This window comes from Mizuhopecten yessoensis, unplaced genomic scaffold, assembly GCF_002113885.1.
Source record: "Mizuhopecten yessoensis strain PY_sf001 unplaced genomic scaffold, ASM211388v2 scaffold503, whole genome shotgun sequence".
Classification (NCBI taxonomy): domain Eukaryota; kingdom Metazoa; phylum Mollusca; class Bivalvia; order Pectinida; family Pectinidae; genus Mizuhopecten; species Mizuhopecten yessoensis.
In genome coordinates, this window is record NW_018403579.1 from 75,739 (window position 1) to 88,922 (window position 13,184).

Here is a 13,184-nt window from a genome sequence, read left to right on the forward strand (position 1 = left end):
GTTAACCTATGTTTCAATATGACCTTGGGTTTAAGGACTTCCCACCCTTTGTTATACACATGTTTTTCTCTTGTCTTCATTTGCTTAAAGTTAAAAGTTCACTGATGTCAGTTTTTAGTGATGAATAAAGTTGGTAAAAAAACTGATGTTACAAAGACAACCACTATTATATCCAGGTGTCACATCAGTGATGATCACTGCTTGTAAATGTAGGTCTGTGGACATTTTACATGAAAAGCAGCTTTCGACACCATGATGTAAAAAGAAAAGAAGTAAAGTGATAATTCATTCAAACAGCTCAATGGTTACAAGGTTTCAGGATTTTTAAAAAGACAGACTAGTCAGATGTATCTGAATTTTACTGGAGAACCAGTCAGATTACACATGAAATGTATTCAGTACTATTCTACATTGGCCTTACTTCCTGTGACACTGAGTGAGGTTTGACTACTGGTTCCAGTTCCCACAGCATTTGTTGCTGAACATGTGTACACTGTGTTGTCATTGCTACCAGCATTGGTGATGGTCAAGGATGGATTATTGACCGTGGATCCAGAGTATTTGCTTCCATCTATGGATATTGAGCTAGCCACACCATTGTCTATACGCTGCCAGAAAACATTGGAATGGGTAGGTGAGGCAGACACTGTACATCCCAGTGTGACCGACTGTCCAGTGACAACTGAGTAGGATTGCTGGGCAATGGTGACCACGGGCAGACCTGAAATATCAAAAATGAATTAGGTTTAACCAGTCAGTGGACACCTTCAATTATAATTAAAGAAAAGGTCATCGAAATGTGACCTTGACTTGAAAAAAGTGTGATCTCAATGTGACCTTGACTTTGGGCGTACGGTTGCAAAAGTGATATGCGACACACTTTCTTCGCATACAACATATATCCTTAACATTTTATTGAGCTATATCAAGCAAATCAGAAACTAGAACTGTAAGCTAAAGGCTAACTTATACCCCCGCTGCTATATAAACAAGAACTGTTAGTTAAAGGCTTACTAAGGCAAAGCATTGAAAAGCAAACCATAGTGTGCCACTAGTAACACGTATTTCGCACAAAGGGGCATACCTCCATCAAAAAGGGTCGAAATCCCAGATTAAAATGCTGGTGCACAACTACATAAGATACTGATCATTCATACAAAGTTTCAATGAAATCCACCTGTTAATTAAGGAGGAGTTGCGCAGACAAGTATTTCACAAAAAGGTGCATAACTCCATCAAAAAGGGTCGAAATCCCAAATTAAAATGCCGGTGTACAACTACATAAGATACTGATCATTCATGCAAAGTTTCAATGAAATCCACCTGTTCATTAAGGAGGAGTTTTCCGGACAAGTTACTGCAGACGACAGACCGACAGACAGACATCCAGACATCCAGACAGGGTGATTCCAGTATACCCCCCCCCCCCCCCCCCCCCCCCTAACTTCGTTGCGGGGGTATAATTATGGCATGGACAATGTATCTGACCTTTGACCTACACGTGACCGTGCTCTTGGGTATAAAGACCAAATTTTAGTTTGAGGCACATCCCGTTGCCATCCCCCATTTATCAAAAAAAAACATTTAGCTATTTTCAACTAATCAGAAGTTATCATGTCTAGGCAATGAGTTTGACCGTTAACCTCAATGAGACCTTGATCTTAGGTATACAGGCCCAATAGTGGTACCAGAAGCACTACCTTGCTATTCTTATATATATCCGTGTCAGTGAGCCTGAACGATGACTTTAGATCTGAATATGACCTACCAATACAAACCCAAACAGTGGTTTGTGAACCATCATGCCATCCTACATATATCTCGGTAACTTGATCAATTTAACCTTTGACTTAAGCACAGGGTAAGGGACACCAAGACCGTTCTATTGTTTTCACCTTAAACTACTCTTACCTAGATAGGTGTGCTGTGTAATAATGACCTGGGGGGAAGTAATTAGTTATTGTCCAGATTACTTAACACGTGTATTAACCTATGCTTTGATTTTTATTTCAAAGAAGCTGAAATTCTTATGTGGAATTCTTTCTTCTTTTAAATTTATCTATTAAATTTGTTTTTCAACATTATCTTTAATATGAACTAGTAGCCTCAATTCAAAGTTCATCATGGACCTGTGAAAAATGGATATTCTGAAAACCTTCGACAAATTTCATGAGGTACAAATGTTCGTAGATTTGCAAATTTGAAACCCTTTTGAGTTAGTTAGCAACTATACAGTATTACCAAGGATAGGTTCATATTCGTGCATAGACATGATACAACTTTGTAAAATAATTATTTGAAGAAGGAGGTATCCGCATAAATGTTGTTTACTGTAATGCGTCCCGTCAATTTTGATGAGAGTACAAATATAGAATACATCCAGTATTGTATCATCTGTGAAAATTGATGAAGGGGAAAATAAAAGGAAGTTTATTCACTGCCTTTTTATCAATAGATTTTGGTCCTCATCATCTCGGGATCACTTTACAAAATAAGAAAAAATGACCTTAAAATGTATTGATCTTGTCTTCAAATTCAAATTATTTTTTGTGTACTTTCTTTTGTGGTTTGGAGCTTTCTAATTATTTCGTGGGTACAAATTTTCGTGGTTAGCCTGTAAATTGAAATGCACTGATTTTCGTGGCAAACATCACTGATCACCGAAAGTTTTGAAAAAACGTCAGTGCAATTTGCAGTTGGCATGGCAAGGTGAATCTGTTCACCTTTGTATATAACATCCATATTCAGTAGACTTCCAGTATGAGGTTACTGATCCATTTTTGTGTAACCCGTGATTCAAGGACACTTTGCTTAGATGTGGTCAAGTTAATTTCATTTATACATGAGCAGAACTTACATTTTCAGTATCAAAGTCTTCAAGTTTGCCTACGTTTCTTTGTTTTTTTTACATAATCATAATTATACAAGTACAATGTATATACTTTTGTGAGCACATTAAGTTCATATAATTTTCTTATTATTGTTCCGTATATCCTTTCAATTTGTAAAAAATATTCGTTGTATTTATATTCGTGGTTCCATAGCAACCACCAAACATTTCATGTTATACAATAACTAAAACTTTTTTGAAGAAATAGAATAAACCCCAAAAAATTTAAACTAATTTACAGATTACTTATAGAAAGAAAACCAAGTTTCAGTAAGTTATTGCAATGAATTCTTATTAAGCATCCCAATTATATTGAGCATTTTATAACTGAACAATTCATAAAAAGATAGAAATAAGGTCGATTTTTTCACCAAATCTTGGCAATTAGTGGAATTCTTATCTATTGAACATCATTAGTTATGGTATTGCAACTGCATTTCTTACTTCCTGTCACCGACAGCAAGACCTGGGGACTCTGTCCTGTTCCAACTAGATTGCTGGCAAAACAGACGTATGTGCCCTGGTCAAGACTGTTGGCATTGAACACGGTCAATGATGGACTGTTGACTGATGATCCACCATGATTAACATTGTCTATTGACAGTGTGGTAGTCCCGCCATTGGTGGGAGTAAACTGCCAGAACACACTTGTATGTGTGGGATTGGCAGAGACAGAACACTGTAAGGTCACTGTTGTCCCTGTGACTATAGATCTAACCGTCTGTGAAACAGTGACTGTTGGTAGGCCTACAACAAAACAAATCTAAAACTAAGAGATCATTCTTCAAAAACATATGCTTGTAATCGATAGAAGCCTGTTAGTGCCCATTCATTCTACAGCTTAGCTTTTATCAAAGGATAGGTCCATATTCATGTATAGAAGCTTGATTGCTAAAATGCATTCTACTTTAAACCATAATCATTNGTTCGTAGATTTGCAAATTTGAAACCCTTTTGAGTTAGTTAGCAACTATACAGTATTACCAAGGATAGGTTCATATTCGTGCATAGACATGATACAACTTTGTAAAATAATTATTTGAAGAAGGAGGTATCCGCATAAATGTTGTTTACTGTAATGCGTCCCGTCAATTTTGATGAGAGTACAAATATAGAATACATCCAGTATTGTATCATCTGTGAAAATTGATGAAGGGGAAAATAAAAGGAAGTTTATTCACTGCCTTTTTATCAATAGATTTTGGTCCTCATCATCTCGGGATCACTTTACAAAATAAGAAAAAATGACCTTAAAATGTATTGATCTTGTCTTCAAATTCAAATTATTTTTTGTGTACTTTCTTTTGTGGTTTGGAGCTTTCTAATTATTTCGTGGGTACAAATTTTCGTGGTTAGCCTGTAAATTGAAATGCACTGATTTTCGTGGCAAACATCACTGATCACCGAAAGTTTTGAAAAAACGTCAGTGCAATTTGCAGTTGGCATGGCAAGGTGAATCTGTTCACCTTTGTATATAACATCCATATTCAGTAGACTTCCAGTATGAGGTTACTGATCCATTTTTGTGTAACCCGTGATTCAAGGACACTTTGCTTAGATGTGGTCAAGTTAATTTCATTTATACATGAGCAGAACTTACATTTTCAGTATCAAAGTCTTCAAGTTTGCCTACGTTTCTTTGTTTTTTTTACATAATCATAATTATACAAGTACAATGTATATACTTTTGTGAGCACATTAAGTTCATATAATTTTCTTATTATTGTTCCGTATATCCTTTCAATTTGTAAAAAATATTCGTTGTATTTATATTCGTGGTTCCATAGCAACCACCAAACATTTCATGTTATACAATAACTAAAACTTTTTTGAAGAAATAGAATAAACCCCAAAAAATTTAAACTAATTTACAGATTACTTATAGAAAGAAAACCAAGTTTCAGTAAGTTATTGCAATGAATTCTTATTAAGCATCCCAATTATATTGAGCATTTTATAACTGAACAATTCATAAAAAGATAGAAATAAGGTCGATTTTTTCACCAAATCTTGGCAATTAGTGGAATTCTTATCTATTGAACATCATTAGTTATGGTATTGCAACTGCATTTCTTACTTCCTGTCACCGACAGCAAGACCTGGGGACTCTGTCCTGTTCCAACTAGATTGCTGGCAAAACAGACGTATGTGCCCTGGTCAAGACTGTTGGCATTGAACACGGTCAATGATGGACTGTTGACTGATGATCCACCATGATTAACATTGTCTATTGACAGTGTGGTAGTCCCGCCATTGGTGGGAGTAAACTGCCAGAACACACTTGTATGTGTGGGATTGGCAGAGACAGAACACTGTAAGGTCACTGTTGTCCCTGTGACTATAGATCTAACCGTCTGTGAAACAGTGACTGTTGGTAGGCCTACAACAAAACAAATCTAAAACTAAGAGATCATTCTTCAAAAACATATGCTTGTAATCGATAGAAGCCTGTTAGTGCCCATTCATTCTACAGCTTAGCTTTTATCAAAGGATAGGTCCATATTCATGTATAGAAGCTTGATTGCTAAAATGCATTCTACTTTAAACCATAATCATTTGAAAAATTAATAATTTTTAAATGTATGCATGTCGAACTGCAGGTACAAAGAGGTTTTGTGAATATATTTTGCCACCTCTCTCTTTACCATTTTATTTACTACAAACCGAGAAATGTTTTAAAAACTTGCATAAACCCTGCTTCCTCTTTCATGAAAATGAAGCCGAATGCAAAGTCTAACCAGAGTTCATGAAGCAGAATAATAGGTCACGGTGACCCATCTTTTCATATCTTAGTGCAGTACTCAAAATGTATTAACACATTGAGTCCCTTTTGTCCAAGGATACTCAAGACTAAATTAGGATAAAATCCCTTAATCCATATGGTAGAAGAAGGATTATAAAGGTTTTACTTCTATTTCCCCTATTGGGCCCCGCCCCTCAGGTCCCAGGCGGGCTACACCCACCGTTTATACTAAATTAGTTCCCCTTTACCCAAGGATGCTCCAAACCAAATATGGACCAAATCCTTTCATTCCTACAGAAGAAGGATTTTAAAGAATAATTTGCTATGTTTCCCCTATTGGGCCCCGCCCCTCAGGCCCCTGGGGGGCCAGACCCACAGTTTATACAAAATTGGTTCCCCTTCACCCAAGGATGCTTCAGACCAAATATGGAACAAATCCTTTCATTCCTACAGAAGAAGAAGAAGGATATCAAAGAATTTGCTATATTTCCCCTATTGGGCCCCGCCTATTGGGGTCATTCAGACCAGGTGAGCTAAAAATCTGGTAAAATATATGATAGGTGGAACAAACTGGGTTCTTTGCATTCAATTTGATCAAATGTTAAATAGTGGGTGTTCAGAGGGACAATCCTTTTTCTAAAATGGACAGTTGACATGTATGTAATATAACAGGAATGCAATCAAATATTAATTCTACATTGGCCTTACTTCCTGTGACACTGAGTGAGGTTTGACCACTGGTTCCAGTTCCCACAGCATTTGTTGCTGAACATGTGTACACCGTGTTGTCATTGCTACCAGCATTGCTGATGGTCAAGGATGGATTATTGACTGTGGATCCAGAGTATTTGCTTCCATCAATGGATATTGTGTTAGCCACACCATTGTCTATACGCTGCCAGAAAACATTGGAATGGGTAGGTGAGGCAGACACTGTACATCCCAGTGTGACCGACTGTCCAGTGACAACTGAGTAGGATTGCTGGGCAATGGTGACCACAGGTAGACCTGAAATATCAAAAATGAATTAGGTTTAACCAGTCACTGGACACCTTCAATTATAATCAAAGAAAAAGGTCATCGAAATGTGACCAAGACTTGAAAAAAGTGTGATCTAAATGTGACCTTGACTATGGGTGTACAGATGCAAAAGTGGTATGTGACTCACTTTCTTCCCATAAAACATATATCCTTAACATTTTATTGAGCTATTTGGAGCAAATCAGAAATTATGGCTTGGACAATGTATCTGACCTTTGACCTACACGTGACCTTGCCCTAGGGTATTAAGACCAAATTTTAGTTTGAGGCACACTCCCTCGCCATCCTCCATTTATCAAAACAAACCATTTAACTATTTCCAACTTATCAGAAGTTATCATGTCTAGGCAATGAGTTTGACCGTTTTCCTCAACGAGACCTTGATCTTAGGTATACAGGCCCAATAGGCGTACCAGAAGCACTTCCTTGCTATTCTTATATATATCCCTAAAATAATTTCAGCGAGCCTGAACGATGAGTTTGACTTTAGATCTGAATATGACCTACCAATACAAACCCAAACAGTGGTTTGTGAACCATCATGCCATCCTACATATATCTCGGTAACTTGATCAATTTAACCTTTGACTTAAGCACAGGGTAAGGGACACCAAGACCGTTCTATTGTTTTCACCTTAAACTACTCTTACCTAGATAGGTGTGCTGTGTAATAATGACCTGGGGGGAAGTAATTAGTTATTGTCCAGATTACTTAACACGTGTATTAACCTATGCTTTGATTTTTATTTCAAAGAAGCTGAAATTCTTATGTGGAATTCTTTCTTCTTTTAAATTTATCTATTAAATTTGTTTTTCAACATTATCTTTAATATGAACTAGTAGCCTCAATTCAAAGTTCATCATGGACCTGTGAAAAATGGATATTCTGAAAACCTTCGACAAATTTCATGAGGTACAAATGTTCGTAGATTTGCAAATTTGAAACCCTTTTGANTTCTACATTGGCCTTACTTCCTGTGACACTGAGTGAGGTTTGACCACTGGTTCCAGTTCCCACAGCATTTGTTGCTGAACATGTGTACACTGTGTTGTCATTGCTACCAGCATTGGTGATGGTCAAGGATGGATTATTGACCGTGGATCCAGAGTATTTGGCTCCATCAATGGATATTGTGTTAGCCACACCATTGTCTATACGCTGCCAGAAAACATTGGAATGGGTAGGTGAGGCAGACACTGTACATCCCAGTGTGACCGACTGTCCAGTGACAACTGAGTAGGATTGCTGGGCAATGGTGACCACAGGTAGACCTGAAATATCAAAAATGAATTAGGTTTAACCAGTCACTAGACACCTTCAATTATAATCAAAGAAAAGGTCATCGAAATGTGACCAAGACTTGAAAAAAGTGTGATCTCAATGTGACCTTGACTTTGGATGTACAGATGCAAAAGTGGTATGTGACACACTTTCTTCCCATAAAACATGTATCCTTAACATTTTATTGAGCTATATTGAGCAAATCAGAAATTATGGCTTGGACAATGTATCTGACCTTTGACCTACACATGACCTTGCCCTTCTTGTTTTATCCATTAAAAACATATTTTTATGAATGACTTGTACTTCAAAGTTGCCTGTATGATTTCAATATATATATCGTGAATTGTGAAAGGTGAGAACATGTACCCGACAACAATAGTGTTGCTAAAGTCTATCCAGTAAACAGACATAACTTTACAAGTATAGCTAAAATACTAAAAAATCCAAAGTGCTCAATAAAATCCATGTAGATAAGTCTTGTAAATATGCTCAATATAAACTGCAGTTACAATTTAAGAAAAATATCAATATTTGAAGACAATGCACGCATATATAGACAGAATATAATATATATTGAAAAGTAAACAATTATAGATGAAAATTGTTCTGTTAGGCAGGAGGTATATAACTAATTATCTTGTGAACATTAAGAACCTAAAAACATTTCCACAATGATTATTTAAAGAAGATTCAATTACGTTTTCTTGAATTAAATTTCTGATCTCTATCGTTGTAGATTAAAATGCATAACAATTCAAAATTTTTGGGCTGTTGGAATGCATCACTGGGGATCAAAATAATATGAAATTGGGGTGGGACACCATATTGAAAGGGAACCAGAAAATGTGTATTATCAAAAATGCTGTGACGGTGACTGTTTTGCACATGCATGCAGAAAAGGGAGTGCGTTTGTTTACATATATGACTTGACATATCACTTGACATGTTTATACCTTTTTTAAGCAATTGGACACACGTCAGAATAAATGAATGTATTATGAGAGATTAATAATAGAAATAATTAACATTTTAATTTAGCTTTCGATAACTACCTCCACCTGTCGATAACTGCCCCGGTCATTAATGCCTCCAAAACAATGATTTCTCCCACAAATCGTCAGATGTACGCTTATCGCAGATGATGAAATAGAGTATGTTTCCCGACTTCTCCGAAATGCCATCACATAATAACTTAATTGCGCAAAACGGTAGACTGTCGATAACTGCCTCCATTGCTCTACTAATAGTAATGGGGGACCATTACAGATGTCCCCCTAACTGCCCCCATAGTCGCAAAGATGTATCAGAAAAGGATCGCATTGCCATAGAACACCTACAATGTACATAGTACTAAATTTGAGTGAAATTGAGCAATTTCTAAATTGCAACCAATCAGAATCCTCTGTGTAGTTGCTATGGCAACGGAACGTATGCGATTGAATTTGCAGTCCCCTAATACCCCTATGTAAAAAAAATCATCAAAATCAAATAATATTTAAATTGCGACCAATCAGAAGCCTCCGTGTGATTGTTATGGTAACAAAACTTATTTTTTAACGTTTTATTCGCCGTCTCCTAATATCCCTATATACCAATTATCATAAAAATAAAAAAATATCTAAATTTCGACCAATAAGAAGCCTCCATGGGGTTGCTTATGGCAACGAAACCTATGCAGTTGAATTTGCAGTCCCCTTATACCCCCAGATACCAATTTTCATCAAAATCGGACAATATCTTAATTTCCACCAATCAGAAGCCTTTGTGTGATTGCTATTGCAACGAAACTATGCGGTTGAATTCGCAGTTCCCTAATATCCCTATATACCAATTTTCATCAAAATACAGTTAACATCGAACTTCGCCGAGCCCTTAAGGCATTTAACCCTGTGATCAAGTTTGAAGAAAATCATTTAACATTTGTTGTAGTTATTGCACGGATTCTCATTAATCAAGGGGCTATAACTCCGCCAAATGGGGTCTGCTGAAAGTGGTCATCGAACTTGGCTGAGCCCTTAAGGCATTTAACCCTGTGACCAAGTTTGAAGAAAATCGGTTTACATTTGTTGTAGTTATTGCACGGAAATGAAGCGCGGCAGATAATGACGGACGGACGGACAGACAGACAGACAGACCCAAATTAATATCCCCCGTTTCGGTGAAAGTGGGGGATAATTAACGATGGTACTCGATGATACTCAGGATAAAAACAATATCAGCCCCCACCAGCTATGTGAAACCATTGGCCTCTTGTATGTGTTTAGACTCCCATAAATATTATCTGAATCCTTTTAGACATAAAGATGGAATTATACTAGTGGTTTCTGAGGAGATGTCATTTAAAGGTTTTACACTCTGTGACCCTTACCGACCAACTCCTCAGCTCCCTTGGGGGTGGGAGTAGGAGGTTTAGCCTCTTTTTTTAGCAGTAATTCTGATCCCCACTTATGTCGAGATTTTATGTTAAATCGTTTCTTTTACAACAAAATCAAAATGAGAATTAATGTTGATAGTTCCATCATGCAAAACTTACTTCCTGAGACGGACAGTGTGGTAGCCTGGCTATTTCCCTGTCCCACAGCGTTGGTGGCAAAACAGGTATAGGTACCACTGTCAGCAGGGTCAACATTGAGAACAGTCAGAGATGGAGAATTGACTGCAGAGCCGGAGTAGTTGATACCATCAATGTTAATAGACTGTGTGCCTGAACCAACGTTACGTTGCCAGAATACAGACGTATGGGTTGGGTTAGCCGTCACGGTACAAACAAGAGTGATGGAGGTACCAGTGGTAGCAGTGTAGACAGCCTGTTGTATCTGAACAGTTGGCACACCTGGAAAACAAACCAACAACATGTTAAACCATGAACTAAACCTTGACAAAATCACAGTTGTTTTATTGGATTACACCAAATCACTGACTTGAAGTTAGGAGGAAGGCTACTACAGGACACTTCAATCAAATTTCTACTGAACTGATATTGGTGGACCTGCTTCCATACATGTACATGGGCTTATTACTGGATACATATGATTAATATCAACTTAGGAAAATGTACAAATACTTTTCGCTAAAGTTAGCACATGCTCCCCTGATTTTATAGATGTATTTTGCTATTACGGTAATTATCATTACAATGTCAAACATTTCCAACAATGAGCAATCATAATACTTGTATAAACTGAAAGAACATCAAACACTATTACTAGGATTCTGTTAACCTGAACCTATTATACAGATAAATAATATCCGAGTCAAGTATTCCTAATTTTGTGTGAATGCCCAGAGGGCCTGTATCGCTCACTTGGATACTTAAGCAATCATAGAAAAATATTCTCATACAAAGATATTTAATTTATTCACCCCTAAAGACACATTTGAACTCTTCCAATACAAAGGTTGGAATAGTTCATTATAAAAATTTCAGGGGTGAACAAGTTAATTGCAAATAAGTTATCAAGAGTGGGACAGCATGAACACATGTCCTTATCCTAATAGCACATGTGTATCCGAATCTTCATTCTAAGTAATAGAATATATTGCTACTGGTTAGGGATCTCAACAGTTTCCATGTAGTGACCAATGCACTAAGTTCCATGAAATGGCACCAAACCCAAGGACAAATTCAGATTGTGCGCGTCTCCTTAAGTTCAGCAATGAAAATTAAGGGTGGGGAGCTCAACTGTGTAATAATGGTCCAGGGACCAAGTTCCAAGAGATCAGACTGAACCCCAGGACTAATCCAGGTACACAAAGCTATGTGTATCTAAATTTTAATGTTCTGCAATTGTACATATGATTGAGGGTGGGGATCTAAATTGTTTCAATGTAATGACCCAGAGACTAAGTCTCCAGTGGTGGTACCCAAACGTAGGTCCAATCAAGCAAATGTGTGTTTATCTGGTTATATGGTGGGGATCTCAACTCTTTTCAAAGATGAGGCATAGTAACCAATTGCCAATGGATGCAGCAGACCCTTTAGCAAATCTTAGTAGCATATTAGTATTCATTTCCTTAACCTTAGTGACTGTACATGGCTATTCTGTTGGGATCTGAACTGTGTTAAAACCTCTGTTTGGCTCCACCAATAATTACTCCCTCTCTTGATTCTAGCATATCTAGGTCAAAACAAGAAGATTGATGTTCTTTTTAGACAATTTGACTCCTACTAGCACTGCTCCTCATGCCGTTTTGTTTAGTCATAACCTACAAGATGGGAACCAATTAATTCAATGTTTTAGATGGTCTTTTGCCATTGAATCTTCTAGATTTTTTTATTGAAATTGGCTCAGTGAATTTTGAGGTGTTGAAATTGTGAAATGTTACATACAGACTCACGACGATGGACAAAAGGCAATCACAATAGGTCACACAAATTGTTGTATAAATACAATGATATCAACTTTATGAAGCATTGTCATAAAGTGTACCAAATGGATATGTTTAAAGAAAGATACATAATTAATGTTTGAAGAGAACTAAAATCAAACTGTTACTTCTAAATTAATCATGCATTATATTGAAAAGTGTTTTCAATATTAAATGGAAGCAAGAGCAGTGTGAAAGAGGAACATAATATACCAGTCATACATTGAATGAGCAGTTGTCTGTATGGTTGCACATAAAGGGCCATAACTTCATAAATTATGGTTGGACAGTGATGGTTATCGAGCGATTATTGCAATGAACTTTCCTATGAAGTTTGAAGTTTATCCGTTGAAAACTACTTCAGATATTGAGCGAAGCCCGTTTTGGCAATTGAATAATGGACCATAACTCTGTAAATTACAATTCGATAATTAGGGTTATCAGACCTGTCTGAGCTATTATGGTAATGAAACGTCCTATGAAGTTTGAAGTTTATCCATTGAAAACTACTAGAGATATCGTGCGGACACTGTTTAGGCAAATTAATAAAGAAGAGACCTTCTTTTAAAGATTTAAAAGCAATTTGTATGTCTATTTTACTGAATTGTTTATTTTCTCCTGTATATAAGTAATATTTTCTGCATTGGATGTAACATGTTTACATGCTACGTATCTAGTAGATATTTAAGCATTGAACTGTTTTATATGGTATTTATGGTCTATTTGAATGACACAGCCTAAGCGCATTATGATTTGTTTGCTTGCAAAGCTGTGTCATTCAAATAGATCATAAAAACCATACAACAACAGTTCAATACTTATATTTACGTTTTCTCTGCCTCTTATGTTCTTTTTTT

The 13,184-nt window shown here is 36.7% G+C and overlaps 1 protein-coding gene across 1 annotated transcript in view; it reads right to left on the minus strand.

The window, feature by feature from the left end:
• The window catches only part of LOC110449963 (hemicentin-1-like), a gene marked incomplete at its 5' end in the record, with an annotated part of 81,413 nt that overhangs the window by 59,927 nt on the left and 8,302 nt on the right, over positions 1–13,184 (minus strand). Inside the window, 5 exons of the mRNA XM_021497151.1 lie at positions 562–721; positions 4,968–5,270; positions 6,342–6,641; positions 7,647–7,946; positions 10,493–10,792. Of these exons, the coding sequence (XP_021352826.1) occupies positions 562–721; positions 4,968–5,270; positions 6,342–6,641; positions 7,647–7,946; positions 10,493–10,792 (1,363 nt within the window). The remainder of the gene's footprint in view (positions 1–561; positions 722–4,967; positions 5,271–6,341; positions 6,642–7,646; positions 7,947–10,492; positions 10,793–13,184) is intronic.